The sequence below is a fragment of the Ornithorhynchus anatinus genome, chromosome 1 (genome assembly GCF_004115215.2).
Source record: "Ornithorhynchus anatinus isolate Pmale09 chromosome 1, mOrnAna1.pri.v4, whole genome shotgun sequence".
Taxonomy (NCBI): domain Eukaryota; kingdom Metazoa; phylum Chordata; class Mammalia; order Monotremata; family Ornithorhynchidae; genus Ornithorhynchus; species Ornithorhynchus anatinus.
In genome coordinates this window covers 63,606,781-63,629,936 of record NC_041728.1, presented here as the reverse complement: position 1 = coordinate 63,629,936, position 23,156 = coordinate 63,606,781, and the positions used below count along the sequence as shown (strand labels likewise).

The window sequence follows — 23,156 nt, the reverse complement described above, 5'->3', positions numbered from 1 at the left end:
ATACAAGTTTATCAGGTTGGATACGATCTCCATCCCACATGGGGCTCGCAGTCTTACTCCCTATTTTACAGATGAGGTATCTGAGACCCAAAGAAATGACTTGTCCAAGGTCACACGGTAGAGGATAATAATAATTATGGTATTTGTTAGTTAAGGGCTTACTCTGTACCAGGCACTGTATTAAGCACTGGGTGGGTCACACTCCCTTTCCCACACGGGTTCACAGTCTTAATCCCCATTTTACAGATGAGGGAACTGAAGCACAGAGAATAATAATAATGATGGTATTTGTTAAGTGCTTACTATGTGCCAAGCAATGTTCTAAGTACTGAGGTAGATACAAGGTCATCAGGTTGTCCCACGTGGGGCTCACAGTCTTAATTCCCATTTTACAGATGAGGGAACTGAGGCACAGAGAAGTTAAGTGACTTGCCCCAGGCCACAAAGCAGACATGTGGCTGAGCCGGGATAGAACCCAGGTCCTTCTGACTCCCATTTCCGTGCTCTATCCACTAGCCACGCCGCTACCAGACCTAGAGTTCTCCCAAGCGCTTAGCACAGTGCTCTGCACACAGTAAGTGCTCAAGAAATATGACTGAGTTTATCTTACTGTGGGGATTTTTAGGAACTTCCCTCCTCATGTTATAGGAGAACATACTACAATAATGATGGCATTTGTCAAGTGCATACTAAGTGCCAAGCACTGTGTTAAACCCTGGGATAGATATAAGATAAAGCGAGTCAGACACAGGCCCTTCCCACACGAGGCCCATGGATTTACAGCTGAGGAAACAGAGGCACAGAACGGTTCAAAGTCAAGAGACTGTTATCCTTGGATGGGACAGTAAGTTCGTTGTGGGCGGGGGACACGTCTACCAATTCTTTCGGATTGAATTCTCCCGAGTGCCTAGTACACTAAGTGCACAATAAATACAATCGATTGATAGAGCAGGCAATTCGGGACTGAGACCTGAGTCTCCTGATTCCCAAGGCCTGTGGTCATCCCATCAGACCCTTAATTGTCCCTTATTAAAGTGAAGCAGTGAGGCCTAATGGAAAGAGCACAGGTCTGGGAGTTAGAGGACCTGGGTTCTAAACCCGCCTCTGCCACTTGCCTGTTGGGTGACCTTAAGTGAGGAGTTTAAACTCCTCCGTTTCCTCGTCTGTAAAGTGGAGATTCAATGCATGTTTTCCCTCTTAGGCTGCGAACTCCATGTGGAACAGGGGTTGTGTTCAGCCTGATGAACAGGGGTTGTGTCCAACCTGATTCTCTACCCCAGCACTGTCTGGCACGTAGTAAGAGCTAAACAAATATCACACATTATTATTATTATTATTATTATTATTATCATACAGCTAGGCAATCCCACGATCAACACCGGGAAAGCACTGCATTGGACATAAGTACTGCCTTAAAGGAAGGATAAACAGCCCAGCCCAGACTACCCTTTAGCCCCGGGGATCACTGCTTATTGCTCTACCGGACTCTCCCCAGCGCTTAGCACAGTACTCTGCACCCAGTAAGCTCTCAAATACCACTGACTGATGACTCCTGCCCCGGAAAGCACCCCCATTTACCAGTCAGTAGATTGTATTTATTGAGCACTTACTGTTTGCAGGGCACTGTACTAAGCATTCAGGAGAGTACACCGTAACAATGTAACAGACATGTTCCTGCCCACAACGAGCTTAAAGTTTAATGGGGGAGACAGCCATCAATATAAATATAAATAAACCGATGCCAGCTGCCTCTGAAGCAGCAGCAGCAGCTGATAGAAGGTCCACAGCCCCCTCCACCTCTGCTTAGGACTCTCAACCAGCTATCAGATGTGTCTGCTTATTGTAAGTGCTCTGCACAAAGTAAGTAGAGAAGCAGCATGGCTCAGTGGAAAGAGCACAGGCTTTGGAATCAGAGGTCATGGGTTCGAATCCCAGCTCTGCCACTTGTCAGCTGTGTGACTGTGGGTAAGTCACTTCACTTCTCTGTGCCTCAGTTCCCTCATCTGTAAAATGGGGATGAAGACTGTGAGCCCCACGTGGGACAACCTGATTCCCCTGTGTCTACCCCAGCGCTTAGAACAGTGCTCGGCACATAGTAAGCGCTTAACAAATACCAACATTATTAAGTGCTCAATACGAAAGAACTCATGGACACCTCAAACAACGCCAGGAACAGTTTACGTGGCTTAGTGGAAAGAGCCCGGGCTTGGGAGTCAGAGGTCGTGGGTTCTAATCCCGACTCTGCCACTTGTCAGCTGTGTGACTTTGGGCAAGTCACTTCACTTCTCTGTGCCTCAGTTACCTCATCTGTAAAATGGGGATCAAGACTGTGAGCCCAATGTGGGACAACCTGATAACCTTTTATCTATCCTTGTGGTTAGAACAGTGCTTGGCACATAGTAAGCGCTTAACAAATACCATTATCATTATTATTATTATCTATATGGTTTGGCCTTGACTTTTGGAAGCCTTACCTTTCTGGTTATGAAGTCAAACTTGGTTTCACACTGCATACATCTTGGACACTAGGAGAAAGGCAGCAGAGCATTAAAATTAAATTCTACATCATTTTGGACAATCCTCAGTGGGATTTGCCATTTTTTTAAAAAAATATAAACCTGGGCAACCAACTGGCCGACAACACAAGATTTGCGAGTTTCTCTCTCACACACCTGATCTTGATTCAGGCAAGGAAGACCTTTGATCTCAGGTGACTCGGGCAATGTTGCTTAGTGGATAGAGCACAAGCCTGGGAGTCAGAAGGATCTGGATTCTAATCCTGGATCCTCCACCTGTCTGCTGTGTCATCCTTGGCAAGTCATTTATTCATCTGGAAAATGGGGATTAACAATGTGAGCCCCATATGGGACAGGGGCTGTGTCCAACCCAATTAACTTGTATCTACCCTAGTGTTTAGAACAGTGCTTGGCACATAGTAAGTGCTTAACAAGTACCATAATTATTATTGCTGGTGAGTTACTTTAGCGGGCACACACCCAAAATTCAATTCCAATCTCTCTCCATTGGAGAATATGGCAGTTTCCTTCTCCATTAGGACTTAAATTTTGGCACCAAGTTCTACATGAATCCCTGGCTCTGATTTCAGAAAAAAAAAAAGTGGTTTTGAAGCCAGCAGGGTAACAGCAAATTACTGCAAAATATTCTTATTCTTCGATTTTTTTTTCTTTACTCAAACCTATGCCTTGTTTACCGTGACTTTTCAAGATCAAACTAGGTACTGTGCTTGCTTGTAACAGACGGATCAAGTCAGCATGTGACCCGTGTGTTTTGGGTGCTGATTTCTGCAATCGCTAGTGTGCCCATCCTGGGCTCTTTCACCAGGAATTGGGCACCATCCAAATTCTAAAACACCTTGCTGATGTTCTCAGTCGAGGTTTGGAGATGAACTTTCAGTTCGACAGTCATTTACTCAGCTTGCTGACGCAGAAGGAATTGATGGAGCCAGCTTTATGTTTCTTTCCCCCCAAGCCACTACTAGACCTGCATCTGGCAGTAAAAATCTGCTAGCCTGATCCCGATCATCCTTATTTTTATTATTGACATTTAAGCACTTACTCTGGGTTTAGTACCGGTCTAAGGGCCGGGGTACATACAAGTTCGTCAGATCGGACATAGACCCTGTCCCACACGGGGCTCACCATCTAAGTAGGAGGGAAACGGGCATTAAATCTCCATTTTACAGATGACGAAATGGAGGTATGGAGAAGTTCAGTGACTTGCACGAGGTCACACAGCAGGCAACGGGAAGAGTCAGGAGTAGAACCCAGGCTCTCTGACTCTTAGACCTGGGGTTCCTTCCACTAAGCTGTGCTGCTCTCCGTCTTTTCAACCTCTCTAAAAAACACATTAGAAGTCAGTTCTATTTCCCTTTGGAACTACGGGTCTCAGATTCATTCTCTATCAACCATACTTAAAAGCACAAAAGACAATGGGTCCCAGCAATGCACAACACAGACCCAAGATACTCTCCCCAGACTCGTAAGTGGAGTCTCATTGAAGCCCCCACTCTGCCTGAGGCGGCCATTTTGGGATGGCCTCACTCCCTCTTCCCTCTTGAGGTGATTCATCTCTCCCGCCCCTGCCCCGGGCGACGACGTCCTTGTTCTCACCATGTTACCTTACCTTAGCCGCCGCCTACGGCTGCCACCCACCCCGGACAACCTCAGGGCCCCCCCCCCGCCGCCACAGGGTTATTTGGTCATGAGTTCTGGGACTCTCTCGGCCGCTGGCCGCTTGACTTTGAGTCTGATCGGGTAGAGTCGGCTCGTCCCCTGACCCTGGTCATCGCCTGCTTATTAACACTATTGTAGTGTGCCTTACTGTAGCATGTTGCTATATTAGCGATCTCGCTTGTTATTGTTTATTGTCGTCAGACTTTGAATCTGATCAGGTCGCCCCTTAATCGAGTCTACCCCCGACCCTGGTCATCGCCCCCTTTTATTAACACGACTATATTGTATCATACTGTGTCATGTTGCTATATTAGCACTACCGTATTGTATCATACTGTATCATGTTGCTATATTACCGATTTCGTTTATTACTGTTTATTGTTGTCAGTGCTGCCACCCACCTCTCTGGCCTCGCCATGTCCCTCTTCCCCCCCACCCCTCCCGCCCCTTCCTATCCTCCCCTTCCCCTTCCCCTCTCTTGCTCAGCTCTTTCCCGTTCTCTCCTCTGTCTCCTCCCCCCCTCCCGCCCTAGAACCCCACTTTACCAGCGCTACCCCTCTTCCCCCTCCCCCTACTCTTCCCCCCACCAAACCCCCTCTTCACCCCCTCCCCCTTCTCTCTTCCCCACCCATGCCCCATCCCAGTCCTCTTGTCCCACCGCTACCCCTCATCCCCCTCTCCCCGTCCAGGGCCCCGCCACCTCCTTCCCATCCAAACCTTCCCCTCCCCCCGCCCTTCCCCCTCCCCCCTTGCACCCACAGCTACTTTCAAGTGTGGCCTCTGGAACCCCCGCTCTATTACAGGTAAGCTACCTTTCCCTCTCTCGCTCTCTCCTCCTCCTCGCCCTTTCGGAAACGTGGCTCTCTCCCGAAGACACGGTCTCCGCCGCCGCTTTCTCCAGCGGAGGCCTCTCCTCCCACTTCCCCAGACTCACCGGTAAGGGAGGAGGCGTCGGCTTCCTCCTCTCGCCCCGTTGCCTCTTCCGCACTATCCCTCCCCCCCCCCCTTCCCCTCCTTCGAAGCCCATATCATTCGCCTCTACCACCCCCTCCAGTTACTTGTCGCTGTCATCTACCGCCCTCCCGGTCCCACCTCCGACTTCTTCAACCACCTTGACCCCTTTCTCACCTTCCTTCTCTCCTTCTCTCTGCCCACTCTGATCCTTGGAGACTTCAACATCCATACGGATGTACCCGACGACTCCTCTGCCGCCCGCCCGCTATCCCTCCTCGACTCTGCCGACCTCCTCCTCCACCATACCGCGCCCACTCACCGACTCGGTCACACCCTCGATCTCGTCATCTCCTACCGCTGCACTATCTCCTCCCTCACCAACTCTGAAATCCCTCTCTCTGACCATAACCTTCTCACGTGCCTCATCTCTCACACTCCCTCCCCCTGCAAATCTTCGCTGCTGCCCCACAGAGACCTCCGTTCTCTCGATCCCATCCGTCTTTCCAATAGCATCTCGCCTCACCTCGCCGCCCTGTCCTCTCTTCCCACTCTCGATGATCAGGTCTCCGCTCTCAACTCCACCCTCTCTACTCATCTCGACTCTCTCGCCCCCCTTTCCCTCCGCCGCTCTCGCTCCACTAACCCACGGCCCTGGATCACCTCCTCCGTCCGCCTCCTACGCTCCTATGCTCGAGCTGCCGAGCGCTGCTGGCGAAAGTCCAAGCACCGAGCCGACCTCACACACTTCAAATTTATCCTTTCCTGCCTTAACTCTGCCCACTCCTCCGCCAGGCAAAGCTTCTTCTCCTCCCTCATCGACACCCATGCCCGTCACCCCCGCCGATTGTTCCGGACCTTTAACTCTCTCCTTAGGCCCCCTGTTCCTCCCCCTCCCCCATCTCTCAGCCCCAATGATCTGGCCACCTATTTCCTCACGAAAATCAACTCGATCAGGTCTGAGCTCCCCAAAGTCACCCCTCCGCCTCTCCCCTCCCCCCCACCGACCCCCTCCCCTACTTTCCCATCCTTCCCTGCAGTATCCTCAGAGGAGATCTCCTCCCTCCTCGCAAGTGCCACCCCCTCCACCTGCGCCTCGGACCCCATTCCCTCTCACCTTCTTAAAACCATCGCCCCTGCCCTCCTACCTTCCTTAACTTCTATTTTTAACCACTCAATCTCCAAGGGCTCCTTCCCCTCTGTCTTCAAACATGCCCACGTCTCCCCCATCCTAAAAAACCCCGCTCTTGACCCCACTTCCCCTTCCAGTTATCGCCCTATCTCCCTACTACCCTTCCTTTCCAAAATCCTAGAACGAGTCGTCTACGATCGATGCTTAGAATTCCTTAACTCCCATTCTCTCCTAGACCCCCCTCCGATCTGGCTTCCGTCCCCTCCACTCTACCGAGACTGCTCTCTCTAAGGTCACCCGTGACCTCCTTCTTGCCAAATCCAATGGCTCCTACTCCATTCTGATCCTCCTTGACCTCTCTGCTGCCTTTGACACTGTCGACCATCCCCTCCTCCTCCATACCTTATCTCACCTTGGCTTCACGGACTCTGTCCTCTCCCGGTTCTCCTCTTACCTCTCTGGCCGGTCATTCTCGGTCTCCTTCGCTGGAGCCTCCTCCCCCTCCCATCCTTTAACTGTTGGAGTTCCTCAAGGGTCAGTTCTTGGCCCTCTTCCGTTCTCCATTTACACTCACTCCCTCGGTGAACTCATCCGCTCTCACGGCTTCGACTACCATCTCTACGCAGATGACACGCAGATCTACATCTCCGCCCCTGTCCTCTCCCCCTCCCTTCAGGCTCGCATCTCCTCCTGCCTCCGGGACGTCTCCACCTGGATGTTGGCCCACCACCTAAAACTCAACGTGAGCGAGACTGAGCTCCTCATCTTCCCTCCCAAACCCGGTCCTCTCCCAGACTTCTCTATCACCGTGGATGGCACGACCATCCTTCCCATCTCTCGGGCCCGCGATCTCGGTGTCATCCTTGACTCGTCTCTCTCGTTCACCCCACACATCCTATCCGTTACCGAGACCTGCCGATTTCACCTCTACGATATCGCCAAGATCCGCCCTTTCCTCTCCACCCAAACGGCTACCTTACTGTTACGGGCTCTCGTTATATCCCGGCTAGACTACTGTGTCAGCCTTCTCTCTGACCTCCCTTCCTCCTCTCTCGCCCCGCTCCGGTCTATTCTTCACTCCGCTGCCCGGCTCATCTTCCTGCAGAAACGATCCGGGCATGTCACTCCCCTTCTTAAACAACTCCAGTGGTTGCCTATCGACCTCTGCTCCAAACAAAAACTCCTCACTCTAGGCTTCAAGGCTCTCCATCACCTTGCCCCTTCCTACCTCTCCTCCCTTCTCTCTTTCTACCGCCCACCCCGCACGCTCCGCTCCTCCGCCGCCCACCTCCTCACCGTCTCTCGGTCTCGCCCATCCCGCCGTCGACCCCCGGGTCACGTCCTCCCGCGGTCCCGGAACGCCCTCCCTCCTCACCTCCACCAAACTGATTCTCTTTCCCTCTTCAAAACCCTACTTAAAACTCACCTCCTCCAAGAGGCGTTCCCAGACTGAGCTCCTCTTCTCCCTCTACTCCCTCTGCCATCCCCCCTTTACCTCTCCGCAGCTTAACCCTCTTTTTCCCCTTTTCCCTCTGCTCCTCCACCTCTCCCTTCCCATCCCCACAGCACCGTACTCGTCCGCTCAACTGTATATATTTTCGTTACCCTATTTATTTTGTTAATGAATTGTACATCGCCTTGATTCTATTTAGTTGCCATTGTTTTTAGGGGATGTTCTTCCCCTTGACTCTATTTATTGCCATCATTCTTGTCTGTCCGTCTCCCCCGATTAGACTGTAAGCCCGTCAAACGGCAGGGACCGTCTCTATCTGTTGCCGACTTGTTCATCCCAAGCGCTTAGTACAGTGCTCTGCACATAGTAAGCGCTCAATAAATACTATTGAATGAATGAATGAATGAATCTCTAATGGCGGCATGGGTTTTTTTATTTTTATAATTTTTTATGGTCTTTGCTAAGTGTTTACAATGTGTCAGGCACTGTGCTAAGCGCAGGGCAGATAATAATAATGATGATGGTATTTGCTAAGCCTTACTATGTGTCAGGCATTGTACTAAGCGCTGGGATGGATACAGGATCATCAGGTTGCACACAATCCCTGTCCCACATAGGGTGCTGAGTCTTCATCTCCATTTTACACATGAGGGAAGTAAAGCCCAGATTAGTGAAGAGACTTGCCAAGGTCACCCAGCAGACAAGGAGCAGAGCCGGGATTAGAACCCAGGTCTTTCTGCTGCCCAGGCCGGTGCTCTAGCCACTAGACTACACTGCTTCTCAACCAGGGTTGGGCCCGGTTCCAGGCTGACTCCCCTCTGCTCTCTCCCTGAGTGTGAGGAGACAAAGACCAAAAAGCCCCAACTCTGGGAGTGGCCGGCTCACGGTCTGGTGCCAGCATGATTTTCTAGCTGTAGAAACGATCCCTTGGGAGCCACCTTGCCCATGGGGGTGGATGGCACAGATGGAGCCAAAGCAACTTCAGAAGCTGAGGTCCAGCACACCAGAGAACCAGATTTACCTTGCTTCTTTCTAATGGTCATGTGAGCGAATAATGAAGCAGCATGGCCTAGTGGATAAAGCACGGGCCTGGGGGTCAGAAGGACCTGGGTTCTAATCCTGACTCCACCACTTGTCTGCTGGGTGACCCTGGGCCTCAGTTATCTCATCTCTAAAACAGGCATTAAGATTGTCAGCCCCATGTCTGAGTCCAACCTGATTAGCTTGTATCTACCTCAGCGATTAGAACAGTGCTTGGCACAGAGTAAGCTCTTATAAACCATCTTTTTAAATAAGTAATAATAATAATAAAAGTCTTATTTGTTAAGTGCTTACTGTGTGCCAGGCACTGTACTAAGCACTGGGATCGATACGAGCAAATAGGTTTGGGCACAATCCCTGTCGCACATGTGGCTCCCAGTCTTAATCTCCATTTCACAGATGAGGAAACTGAGGCCCAGTGAAGTGACTTGCCCAGGGTCACACAGCAGACAGTGGTGGAGCGGGGACCAGCACCCAGGTCCCTCTGACCCCCGGGCCTGTGCTCTAGCCATTAAGCCATGCTGCTGCTCTACAAGATAAAGAGCCTAAAATAAAGGACTCCCTGACATGATTGAAGCAAACAGGGCTAGGAGACTTAGCCAGCACACAATCAAGAGTTTTAATGCTGGAAACCACAGGGCTGTAAACGGTCTCCTTGGGAACCAAGCGGCTGGATCTTTGGCTTCTTCTACACTTAGCTCTGATGAGCTGCCCCTTGCATACCACTGCCCAGCTTTCTTGCAGGGCCTGGGCTGGTAAAGATCCCAACAACACCTAGGTCCGTATCCCCACAGCACTTACATCCAGACCCCTAATTTATTTATTTAGTACGTGCTTTGCACACAGTAAGCGCTTAAAAAATACGATTGAATGAATTTATACTGTCTGCCTCCCCCTCTAGACTGTGAGCTTCTCGTGGGCAGGGAATGTGACTACCGACTCTGTTAGGTTGTACTCTCCCAAGCTCCGCACACAGCAAGCCCTCAATAGGACTGATCGATCGATAGGCCTGTAGTACACAGCCCGGCTGATTTCATTTATTTCCCAGCTCTGCTCATTGCCGACTATGTAACCGTAGGCAAGTATTTTAACCTCTCTGTGTCTCAGATATTTTCTCTGTAAAACGGGGATTCCCTCCTACTCCCTTCTATTTAGACTGGGAACTCTGTGAGGGACAGGGACGGTGTCCAACCTGATTATCTTTCATCTATCCCGGGGTGTGATACAGTGCTTGGCACATAGTACGGGCTTAATACCGTAATCTGTGGGTTGGCCCGCAGGAAGAAAAGGTTGTCTAAAAATGAAAAAAAAAATAATGAAAAACTCTGCTCTTTGATGGGTGTCCATGTCCCATAATTCCCCCCCGCTTCGTATCTGACAGACGATCACTCTCTCTACCTTCAGAGACTTATTACAATCACATCTCCCCCAAGAAGCTTTCCTACACTCTTTTCCCCCGCTCCCTCTCCCTTCTTCTTTGCCCTCGTATTTGGATTTGCCCCCTTTACTCACCCCACCCTCAGCCCCTCAGTCCTTATGTACACATCCCTAATGTGTTTCAACGTCTCTTCCCCTCTAGACTGTAAGCTCATCATGGGCAGGGGATGTGTCTACCAACTCTGTTATGCTGTCCTCTCCTACGAGCTTAGTCCAGGACTCTGCCCACAGTTCAGTGCTCGATAAATACGATCGATTGACTGAGTGGGTGGTTGGGGGCACTAAAAATGGAGTCTCTTCAACGCTGGTCTGGAGGAGCTTGGACTTATAACTTGGGTCTGGGGCTCTCCCACATTTCCGGTCCGACTGAAGGCTGTGAGTGGGGAGAGGGAAGGTGATATCCAGACCCTTTCCTTATTACCCAAGTGAAAGCTGCTGTCACTGAGGCACAGAGAAGTGAGGTGACTTGTCTGAGGTCACACAGCAGATAAGTGGCAGAGCAGGGATTCAAACCCAGGTCTCCCGACTATCAGGCCTGGGATCTTTCTACCAGATGGTGAGCAAACTGGGTTAGTTCTGGCATGCTGAGGGTCACTGAAATACCGGAGTCCACAACCCCCTCGCACTTTCCTACAAGGCCGTTTTTAGCACCTTTAGCCTCCCAGTTTACTGTTGAAACTGAGGTAGGCAGAGGAGAATAACTCCTGCAGAAGAGAGAATCCAATTGGTTGCTTGTCCTCACAAAGCACCCCCACACCACCTTTTCCCTAACCACTACATATTGTCATGTATGCTATTTCTTCTCAGTCTCATTTCACACCAGCCGATGTCCAGAACTTTTGGCGACAGCCTGGCGTGATGAGGTGTTAGATCCATCTTGATTTGCTTATATCCACCCCAGTGCTCAGTACAGTGCCTGGCACACAGTAAACACTTAATAACTACCATTATTAATATTATTATTATTAAGAAGCAGAATGTTTTATCTTGTTGTCTGTCTCCCCCTTGTACACTGTGAGCCCGTTGTTGGGTAGGGTTTGTTTCTATCTGTTGCCAAATTGTAATTTCCAAGTGCTTAGTATTAATGCTCTGCACACAGTAAGCACTCAATAAATACGAAGAAAGAAAGAAAGAAAGAAAGAAAGAAAGAAAGAAAGAAAGAAAGAAAGAAAGAAAGAAAGAAAGAAAGAAAGAAAGAAAGAAAGAAAGAAAGAAAGAAAGAAAGAAAGAAAGAAAGCAAGCAAGCAAGCAAGCAAGAAGTCTCCGACTTCACCCCCACCCTTATACTGTGGGAATCGTCGTGGGAATTCCATCCAAACACAAACCTTCTTTCCCTGTGTAAGGGGAATGATAATAGCTGCCACCTATTATTACAGAATGCCGCATTAGTGATTTAACAGCACAGCTCTTTCAAGTCCCTTGATGGAACGCAATGTCAATACAGCCTATTATTACCTTTACCGTACTGCACTAACAGTTTTTTAATAAAGATCTAAGCCTAATTACAGAGCAAGGGCAAGGAAGAAAAATTAGAGCTTACCTAATATTTAATGAAACGGTTACAGGAGAGAGAAAGAGAGAGAAACATTCATTGAGCATTAAGTTCGACGTGTCGAAAAACCAAACTTTTCATCTATCCCTCCTAATGTTGGTCTTCCTCCTAGGTCTCCCATCTCAGGTGATCATGCCACCCCGTTTCCTGACCTCAGGAACCTCCAACTCCGGCGACGCTTTTGGTTCCTCCCCGTCTTTCAGTGCTCATGTTCGTCACATTCGCCCTACGGCTTCATCTTGCCAGTTCTTCCCGCCCATCGTTCCTCAGCTCGGCCTCTTCCTCTGTATCCGCTCAGCCACCGACCCTGTCCGAGCTCGTCTTCCAGTACCAGCTACCAGACCAGCCTCCTCATCCCTCATTCATTCATTATTCAATCATCTTTACTGAGCACTTACTGTGTGCAGAGCACCACATTAAGCTCTTGGGAGAATACAAAACAAGAATAACCAGACACATTCCCTCCCCGCAACGAGCTTAGGGTCTAGAGGGGAGGAGGAGGACATTAATATAAATAAAATGACAGATATGTCCATAAGTGCCGTGGGGCTGGGAGGGGGGGGATGAACAGAGGGAGCAGGTCAGGGCGAGGCAGAAGGGAGTGGGAGAAGAGGAAAGGAGGTCGTAGTCAGGGAAGGCCTCTTGGAGGAGACAGCCTTCAATGAGACCTCCAGCCTCTCCCCGTTTAAGTCTACGCTTTGTTTTGCTCACATCTATCATCCGGAAGCATCCCGCGGCTCACAGCTCTCCCTGCTCCTCGAATACCTCCAATGGCTCCCCAACCCCTCGGTATCAAGCAGAAACTCTTTAAAGCTTCAAAGGTCTCTTCAGCTCCCTTCAGCCAGTGAATCAATTGCATTTATTGAGCATGTACTGTACTAAGCGCTTGGCAGACGATAAAATAACAATAAACACAGACATTCCCTGCCCACAACAAGCTTACAATCTAGTCTACAGTTTAGCTTCAAGGTTCTCCACCATTAGTAGGTCACCTCTCTTCACCCACCTCTCTCTAGCTCCTACTCTTTGCTCGCCATATAAAGGAAGTCGATTCTTGGCTATCGCACTCGAGTCCCTAGGCTCACACCATTCCCCCCAACTGGAACTCTCTCCCACCACAAACCCATCGGAGACCTCCAAAAAACCCTCCAGGAAGCCTTCCCCAATTAATTCACAACACCTCAGCTGTGTCATCATAACCACCACCCTTAGCGCCTATGTAGTTTCCTCCTAACCTCGGCACTTGTCTATATTTTTGTGATTTTATTTAGATTCTTTTTTGCACAGTTATTGAGTTCATCCTCACAAATGTGTATGATCCCCTGCAATATGTTCATTCTCCTGCTCCAATGTTTCGGTAATGAATTTTTTGTCAGTCTTCTCCATTACACTGTAATCTCTCTGCTGTACTCTCCCAACCACTTTGTGTAGTGCTTAGGACTCAAGAGGCATTCAATAAATAGCACTGATTAAGCTAGCCAAAATCAATCGTATTTATTGAGTGCTTAATGTGTGCAGAGCACTGTACTAAGCACTTGGGAAAGCACGACACAGTTGGGGGGCACGTTCCGGGCCCACAACGAAGCTGGGGGCGTCCAGGGAGGGAGACAGACATTAATATAAATGATAAATTATAAGTATGTACATAAATTCTGTGGGGATGAGGAAGGGGTGAATAAAGGGAGCAAATCCAAGTATCAATAGAAATGTGTGGTAGGCAGGTGCATGATGGATTGCCAGAAGAAATTCAAAGCTTTGAGATGATCCATCCCAAATTAATCAGTAGAATTTCCTGAGCGCTTGCTGTGCCGGCCAATGAACTAGGGGCTTAGTACATCCCAAACCATAAGAAGGGAGGACGACTATCACACGGTTGCTGCCACGAGAAATGCAAGAGAAACCCTGGTGGGGGGAGGAACCTGTACTGGCTTTGATTGTATTCTTTCGTCCCCAATACAGCTAGTCAAGAAGCAGCATGGCCTAGTATAGGGCACTAGTCTGGGAGTTCGAAGGACCCGCGTTCTGAACCCAACTCCGCCCCTTGTCTGTTGGGTGACCTTGGGCAAGTCACTCCACTTTCCCACTTACTCATCTGTAAACTGTGGATTAGGACTGTGAGCCCCATGTGGGACAGGGACTGTGTCCAACCTGATTAGCTTGTATCTATCCCAGTGCTTACAACAGAACTTGACATAATGAGCACTTAAACACCATTATTATTATTGTTATTATTATTATTAAACAGCTCTCTGGGAAGCAATGATCTTGATTAGCCATGACCAAACATAGAGACAGTTTTCCCTTAAAATATATTTTTATCATGCTTCCTTCTGACAATCTGCCGAGGTCTGGATTGAACCCAAGGAGATGTCCAAACAGTCTTGCACATGTATGGCACAAGCTAAAACTCATCATAACATGTGTTTTCCTTATCATATGATTCACCAAGAATGTAGCCCCCATATCAGGAAGCTGACTGTACTTGGAAGCAGATTGGGTGGAAAAAGAGCTTTTTGTTTGCCTTGAAATTAACTTCCTAAGTGCTTACTCTGTGCCAGACACCGCACTAAGTGCTGCAGTACATACAAGCTAATCAGGTTGGACACAGCCCCAGAGTCAGGGGACCTGGGTTTTAATTCTGATTGCACCGAATGTCTGCTGTGTGACGTTGGACAAGACACTTGGCTTCTCTGGGCCTTAATTCCCTCTTCGGTAAAATGGGGATTAAGACTGTGAGCCCCTTGTGGGTCAGGGACAGCGTCCAACCTGATTAGCTTGTAACTACCCCAAAGCTTAGGACAGTGCCTGGCACATAGTAGGCACTTAAGAAACACCATTAAAAAAAAAATCCCATGAGGAGCTCACAGCCTTAATCCCCATTTTACAGATGAGGTATCTGAGGCCCAGAAAAGTGACTTTCCCAAGGTCACACAGCAGACATCTGGGGGAGCTGGGATTAGACCTGGTCCACTGACTCCCAGGCCTGTGCTCCTTCCACTATACCACGTTGCTGCTCATCAGAAGATCACACACGTGGCTCCTCTGGTGTCAACCTTCTCACTGTGCCTCCATCTCGCCTGTCTCGCCTCCGACTCCTGGCCCACCGCCTGCCTCTGGCCTGGAACACCCTTCTTACTCAAATCCCACAGACAATTACTCTCTCCCCCTTCAAAGCATTATGGAAGGCCCATCTCCTCCAAGAGGCCTTTCCAGACTAAGCCTCACTTCTCTTCATCTTCCCCGCCCTTCTGCGTCGCCCTGACTCGCTCCCTCTGCTCTTCCCCCTGCCCAGCCCCACAGCACTTATGTACATATCTGTGATTTTATTTATTTGTATTGATGTCTGTCTCTCCCCTCTAGACTGTGAGCTCATTGTGGGCACGAAATGTCACTGTTTACTGTTGTACTGTACTTTCCCCAGTTTAGCACAGTGCTCTGCACCCAGTAAGCACTTAATAAATACAACTGAATGAATACAATGAAGTGAATGAATGATCTGAGCAGGAACAACATATAAATACAACTGAATGAATACAATGAATGAAGTGAATGAATGATCTGAGCAGGAACAACAAACGTATGCCCCTTCAGCAATTCCACATCAGCTAAGCTCTTGAGTACTCACCCACTCCCTCTGGTAGCACTTACGTCCTGATCTTTTAGCTCTGTTGCTTCCTCTCAACTGCTTCTGATTTTAGCGTCTATCTCCTCTGCTAGATTGTTAAATTGGGACCACGTCTAATTCTCATACTCTCCTAAGTGCTCAGCATGGTGCTTTACACCCAGTAAGCGCTCAATAAATACTACTTATACTACTACCTACGGATGGGATGCATATACGGTTACGCGCTTGTGTGCGGGCTGAGGCTTTAAAATGCTGCAAGTTACGTTTTGTTGCTGACTTGTACTTTCCAAGCGCTTAGTACAGAGATGGTATTGTTGCCTGACTACTTGTTTTGTTTTGCTGTCTGTCTCCCTCATTGAGACTGTAAGCCTGTTGTTGGGCAGGGATTGTCTCTAACTGTTGCCACATGGGGCTCACAGGCTTCATCCCCATTTTACAGATGAAGCAAATGAGGCTCAAAGCAATCATATTTACTGGGCAGCTACTATGTGCAAAGCACTGTATTAAGTGCTTTAAGAGAATAATATAACAGACACTTTCCATGCTCACAACAAGCTTACAGTCTTGAGGAGGAGACAGACATTAATAGAAATGATATAAAAAGAAGTGAAGTGACTTCTCCAAGGTCACATAGCAGACAAGAAGCTGAGCTGGAATTAGAACCCAGGTCCTTCTGACTCCCCAGCCTGTGTTCTATCCACTAGGCCATGCTGCTTCCTGTGGTCAACCACCCGGGGGAGGATGCACAGAACCTCTCATTCACCCCACACATCCAATCTGTCACCAACGCCTGCAGGTCTCACCTTTACAACATCGCCAACATCCACCCTTTCCTCTCCATCCAAACGGCTATCGTGCTGATACAAGCTCTCATAATATCCCGGCTGGATAACTGTGTCAGCCTCCTCTCGGATCTCCCTTCCTCCTGTCTCTCTCCACTCCAGTCTGTTCTTATTCCGCTGCCCGGCTCATCTTCCTGCAGAAACGCTCTGGATATGTCACTCCCCTCCTCAAAAACCTCCAGTGGTTGCCTATCAACCTTCGCCTGATTTTGACCTTGACGGCCTCCATATCTAGACTTTGACAGACTGAAAGAGAATGACGACCGAAAGAAAGCCTTTGATTCCTTTCTTCTGGGAAATGCTTTTTTCTTACTGAAACAAACCCTGGTTACATTTCTGGGTAGAAAAGACTACCCACGCCAGGGGAGGGAATGGTCCTTACTGATGAAGAAAGAACTCTTTAAAGATACGGTGATTCCTCCCCGTTGAAGAGGATGACATTGCCTGTGTTTTGGCTTGGGGGGCAGGAGTATGGCTGAAATGGCCAGCCCAGGTAAACAGGGTTCCCCCTCATAGAGGACCCTGGTTTTTCTTGAAACCAGGTGGGCTGCCATTTTCCCAGGCCATGCAATCTTTCGCAACAACAATAACAGAATGGGATAGATATGGTTCAGTCCACCTCTCCCCACTTTTCAAAAATAATAATAACAATGCTATTTGTTGAGCGTTTACTGTGTGCCAAGCCCTGGGATAGATATAAGCTCATAGGTTGGACATAGGTTGTCTCACGGGGGCTCATAGTCTTAATCCCCATTTTACAGATGAGGTCGCTGAGGCCTAGAGAAGTGAAGTGACTTGCCCATGGCCACACAGCAGACATATGGTGGAGCTGGGTATTAGAACCCAGGTCCTCCTGACTCCCAGACCTGTGCTCAAGAACCTCCAGTGGCTGCCCAGTACCTTCGCATCGAACAGAAACTCCTTACGATCGGCTTTAAAACAGCTCACCCCCTCCTATTTTACCACAGTCGTCCTACAACCCAGCCCACACACTAAGCTCTTCCAACACCAACCTCCTCACTGTTCTTTGATCACGTCTATCTCGCCGCCGAAACCTTTCCCCACGTCCGCCCACTGACCTAGGCCTCCCTCCTCTTCTATTTTTGCCAGACCACCACTCTCCGCCTTCGAAGCTTTATGTAGGTCACAAATCCTCCACGAGGCCATCCCAATTTAGCCCTCTTTTCCCCACCTCCCTCTCCCTTCTTCATCGCCTATCCATGCGGATCTGTCTCTTTGAGCACTTGATATTCACCCCAACCTGGGCCCCTTAGCACTTACTGTAAGCTCATCCTCTAGACTGAGCTCATTGTGGGCAGGGGACTGTCTATTGTTGTACTGTACTTTCCCAAGCGCTTAGTACAGCGCTCTGCATATAGTAAGCACTCAATCAATACAGCTGACTATAATACTATGGACTGAGCAGGTGTGTTCGTGAGTTTCTGATTTAGAGGGACTGGTTCTCAATCCAGCTCTGCCCGAGGCTGGCTGGCGTGGGCAGAGGCCACCCTGGCGCTTGGGAAGGTGCTCTGGGGCGTCCTGCCTCTCTGCTGGCTCTCGCTGCGCTCACTGCCCTGTGGGAAGCTGACGGGAAATGACAGAACGTAGATGGCCTTGTTCAAACCACTCCAGCATACAATTCCCCTGTACCAGTCTCCAATTCCCCTGTACCGGTCCCCGAGGCCTCAAATCCGAGGATCATCCCACCTCAACATCTCCACTCTCACCGTATCTGTCCTCCAAACCCCAACCACCCGGGAATAATATTGATTGAGCACTCAATGTGTGCAGACCACTGTACTAAGCACTTGGGAGAGTAAAATACAACAGAGTTGATAGACAGTCCTGGCCCACTTGGAGCGTATGGTCTACAGCGGGAGACAGACTTTTTTATGGTATTTGCTAAACGTTATGTGCTAGACACTGTTTTAAGTGATGGAGCCGATACAGAGTAATCAGGTTGGACACAGTCCCTGTCCCACATGGGGCTCCCAGTCTTAATCCCAGCTTTACAGATGAGGTCACTGAGGGACAAAGAAGTGAAGTGACTTGCCCTAAAGTGACACAGTAGACAAGTGGCGGAGCCAGACTTAGAACCCAGGTCCTTCTGACTCCCAGGCCCATACCTGGCTTCTGATGCACAGACCTGCTTCCTGGCCTTCTCTCGGGGCAATCTCATCTTGGAAGCCTAAGGCACCCCGGAGGCCCCACCTAAAATGTTCTCATTTTTCTTTGTTCCCTCATCTTTCTAAATTTGGGGAGGAAAAACCATCTCCCCACTGCCCAGAAGTCTTCCAAGATGAACTCTTTACCACTGACTTTAAAGCACTCGATCACCCTGCACCTTCCTGATTTCCTTCTAAAAGCCAGCTCACACACTTCACTCCTCTAATGCCCAAAATCTCACTGTACTTCCATCTCCTCTATCTCGCCGCCGACCTCTTGCCTGCATCCTGCCTCTGGCTTGGAATGTCCTCCCTCCTCATATCCGACATACCTCACTCTCCCCACCTTCAAAGCCTCATTTAAACCACATCCCCCCAAGAGGCCTTCCCAAACTAAGCCTTCATTTCCTCTTCTCCCACTCCCTTCTGCTTCGCTTTCACACTTGGATTTGCTCCCTTTATTCACCCCTCCGTCAATCCTATGGCACTTAAATATCCAAAATGTATTTATATTCATGCCTGCATCTCCCTCTAGATTAACTCATTACGGACAGGGAACACACCTACCAACTCTGTCATACCATATTCCCCCAGGCTCTTAGTATAGTGCTCTGCACACAGAAAGTGCTCAATAAATATGATCGACTGAACTCCACCTGGCTCCAGTAAACCCAGAACACTTTAGCAGTAGAATACATCTCTATTAATTACATTTTTACCAACTGGAACTCACAATACTCTGCAGAAAACCTGGTAATGGTAACAGCAGTAATAACAATAATAGTAAAAATAGTAATAATAATATTAACAATAATTTAATCATAGTAATTCGCCCTGTCTTCTCCATCCAAACGGCTACTACATGAATCCAATCACTTATTCTATCCCGCCCTGGTTACTGAATCAGCTTCCTTGCTGACCTCTCTGCCTCCTGGCTCTCCCCACTCCAGATGATACTTCACTCTGCAGCCTGGATCATTTTTCTACAAAAACACTCAAGCCATATGTCCTCACTCCTCAAGAACCTCCTGTGGTTGCCCATCCATGTCCGCCTCGAACAGAAACTCCTTACCATTGCCTTTAAAGCAGTCAATCACCTTGCCCCCTACCTCACCTGCCTATTCTCCTACTGTGACCCAGGCCGGACACTTCACTCCTCTATTAACCTTCTTACTATACCTCAGTCTCATCTGTCTCACCGTGACCTCTCGCCCACCTCCTGCCTTTGGCCTGGAACGCCCTCCCTCCTCCAATCTGACAGTTACTCTGCCCGGCTTCAAACCCTTATTGACAGCACATCTCCCCAAGAGGCCCTCCCTGACTTAGCCCTCCTTTCCTCTTCTTCCTCTCGCTTCTGCGTTGCCCTGACTTACTCCCTTTATTCACCCACCCTAGCCCCATAGCACTCATGTACATATCTGCAATTTATTTATATTAATGTCTGTCTCCCCCTCTAGACTGCAAGCTTACTGTGGGCAGGGAATGTGTCTACTGTTGAACTGTAGTCTCCCAAGAGCTTAGCACAGCGCTCAGCATGCAGTAAGCTACTATTACCGTTTATTGAGCAACTACTCTGTATAATATACTGAACAAAATGCTGGGGAAATACCAATTAAGCAAAAGGTGGAAGGGTTGGGGGTGCGGAAGGAGTTGTGGGGAGAGACCATAGCAACTGCAGAGTGATCAAAATAAGTAAGTGAATGTAAAATTGAATAAATGCATATATGCAAATTGCTGATGACAGGTATAAATAAGGAGGTAAGAACTTTGTGCTGGAGTTGCCTCAAGGGGTTTATGATAATGATGATGGCATTTGTTAAGCACTTACTATGTGTCAAGCACTGTTCTAAGCTTGGGGATAGAAACAAGTTAATCGGGTTAGACACAGTCCCTGTCCCACTGGAGGCTCACAGCCATAATCCCCATTTTACAGATGAGGTAACTGAGGCCAAGAAATGAAGTGACATACCCAAGGTCACACAGCAAACAAGCAGAGGAGCCGGGATCAGAACCCAGGTCCTTCTGACTCCCAGGCCCAGGCTCTATCCACGAGCCCTCACTGTTTCTGGTTTGGGATGATTGGAGGAGGTTGGCTCTCAAGAGGTACGCAGATTTCTGGGGGTACTTCTGACTCCCTTCTCTCTCCACTCTCCAGAGAGAATGCAGGTACTAAGGGGTAATAGAGGACCCAAGTATTATATATATATATATATGTCTCGAGAGAGAGAGAGATGGATAATCTATTTAGATATATATACACACATATATTATATACACACAGTTCATATATGTATACACACACACACACGTGTGTATATATGCGTGTATTACTATATATATGTGAAGATGTACTTATACATATATAACAGCCACCTTATCTGCATTTGCCCTATCCGAATCATAAGACCGAAACACCTTAAAGGGTGGGCACTTATCTCTGATGTCCTGTCAGGCCTCATTACTGTGCTCTGTTCAAATAATCAAAATTAGATTGGCAGGGTAGCCTTATTATCTTAATTTCTAAACTTTGATCATGTGGCATTCCGATATTTACTTACTAAATTCAAAGGAGGAAAAACTGGTGAAAAGGTTAAGTGGTAAACATCAAGGCTGAATTAAGGCTAGGTTAGTCCTAACAACTGAGGATACACCACACACTGTTTATTATTAACAGCTAAAAATTCCACTTCAAACAGATTCCTTGGTTCAAAAGGGAGGTGTTTAGATCCCTCGGATTTTGGACTCTGTGTTTTCTACATATTGAAGAAAAACCCCAGGAAAGGTAAAGACTGCAATAGGTGGGATGGAGAACAGATGAGGAGAGCTGATTTACCTTAATTTAAAGGCCCTCTCCCAACAGTGGAGGCCAGCACTGCGGAGTGAGAAGAGGGTTGGAGTGAGAAGGGGGCGAGAGAGAGGGGAAGCCCACACACTTCATTCCTCTAATGCTAACCTTCTCATCGTGCCTCAGTCTTACCTGTCTCGCCGCTGACTCCTTGCCCACATCCTGCCTCTGGTCTGGAACGCCATCGCTCCTCAAATCCACCATACAATTACCTTCCCCCCCTTTACAGCCTTACTGAAGGCACATCTCCTCCAAGAGGCCTTCCCAGACTAAGCCCCACTTTTCCTCATCTCCCACTCCCTTCTGCATCGCCCTGACTCGCTCTCTTTGTTCTTCCCCCCATCTCCCTGTCCCATAGCACTTATGTATATATCTGTCATTTTATTTATCTATATTGATGTCTGTTTCCCCCACTCTAGACTGTGAGCTTATTGTTGGGGGGGGGACTGTCTTTACTGCCACATTGTACTTTCCCAAGTGCTTAGTACAGTGCTCCACACACAGCAGGCACTCAATAAATACCACTGAATGAAAATGGGGAAAGAGAATGGAGGAGGGCGGAGGGCCAGCCATGGGGAACGTAGTTCCGGTCCCTTCTGGGCAGCTTCCCAACTGCTCCTCCCCTGGGGTCTTTGGGGGCCTTCTTCAAGTATGAAGGACTCCAATACACAACACACTAGTTCCCTGGGGCTAAATCGACAAAACACAAAGTCAACACCAAAGGCTATTTGAAGATCGGCACCCTTGCCTCCCCTACCTTCTGTTGGCCGGATTGAGGGCTTGTGGGGACGGTCTATGGAAAAGATTCTGGTGTTCAGTGAATGCTCCCAAAATAAACTCCATACTGAAAACACTTCATGATCGACCTAGTCTGGGGGGAAGAGAGGGAAACAAAGCCTGGTTTCTAAGCATAAGGGTCGATCGATTAATCATATTTACTGAGCACTTACTGGGTACAGAGCACTGTACTAAGCACTTGGGAGAGTACAACAGAGTTGGCAGACATGTTCCTTGCCCACAACAAGCTTACAGCCTAGAAACTACAAAATGAACTTTTGTTGGCTTAATAAACCATCAAGAAGCATTTACCTGTGCTTCGAATACCCCAAAAGAGAAATTGTAAATTACCAGAACGATTTTAAGCCAAAAAGTCTTCCTGATGCCTATTCCTATTAGGAAGTTAGGTCAGTCCGATCATGATTAAACTAATTTGCTAATGTGATAAAAGACAATGAAACAGGAGATGAGGAAAAGTCAGATGATGACAGATGCTGGGTGGCCAGAATGGTTACCAAAAACATACAAAAAGAAAAAAGCTTCAGAGACTAAATCAAATAATGGGGAAAGGAAGGAGTTGGGGTTGTTTTATTTCCTGGCATTTTCATCAGACTTGACATCTCGGTTTCATTTGGTGAAGTCGTGATTTCAGTTACTTGTCGCCGTCATCTACCGCCCTCCCGGTCCCACCTCCGACTTCTTCAACCACCTTGACCCCTTTCTCACCTTCCTTCTCTCCTTCTCTCTGCCCACTCTGATCCTTGGAGACTTCAACATCCATACGGATGTACCCGATGACTCCTCTGCCGCCCGCCTGCTATCCCTCCTCGACTCTGCCGACCTCCTCCTCCACCATACCGCGCCCACTCACCGACTCGGTCACACCCTCGATCTTGTCATCTCCTACCGCTGCACTATCTCCTCACTCACCAACTCTGAAATCCCTCTCTCGGACCATAACCTTCTCACCTGCCTCATCTCTCACACTCCCTCCCCCTGCAAATCTTCGCTACTGCCCCACAGAGACCTCCGCTCTCTCGATCCCATCCGTCTTTCCAATAGCATCTCGCCTCACCTTGCCGCCCTGTCCTCTCTTCCCACTCTCGACGATCAGGTCTCCGCTCTCAACTCCACCCTCTCTAC

At 48.6% G+C, this 23,156-nt stretch overlaps 1 protein-coding gene across 5 annotated transcripts in view; it reads right to left on the bottom strand.

Annotated features, from left to right (window-relative positions):
- The window catches only part of ZFYVE21 (zinc finger FYVE-type containing 21), a 51,841-nt gene that overhangs the window by 14,453 nt on the left and 14,232 nt on the right, over window positions 1–23,156 (bottom strand). For 3 of the 5 annotated variants that reach the window (XM_029061861.2, XM_029061870.2, XM_029062038.2), the window contains one exon: window positions 2,475–2,525. In XM_029061861.2, coding sequence (XP_028917694.1) covers window positions 2,475–2,525 — 51 coding nt within the window. Of the gene's footprint in view, window positions 1–2,474; window positions 2,526–21,224; window positions 21,244–21,993; window positions 22,108–23,156 lie in introns of those variants that run through there. The other 2 variants (XM_029061889.1, XM_039912091.1) reach the window with 2 other exon arrangements.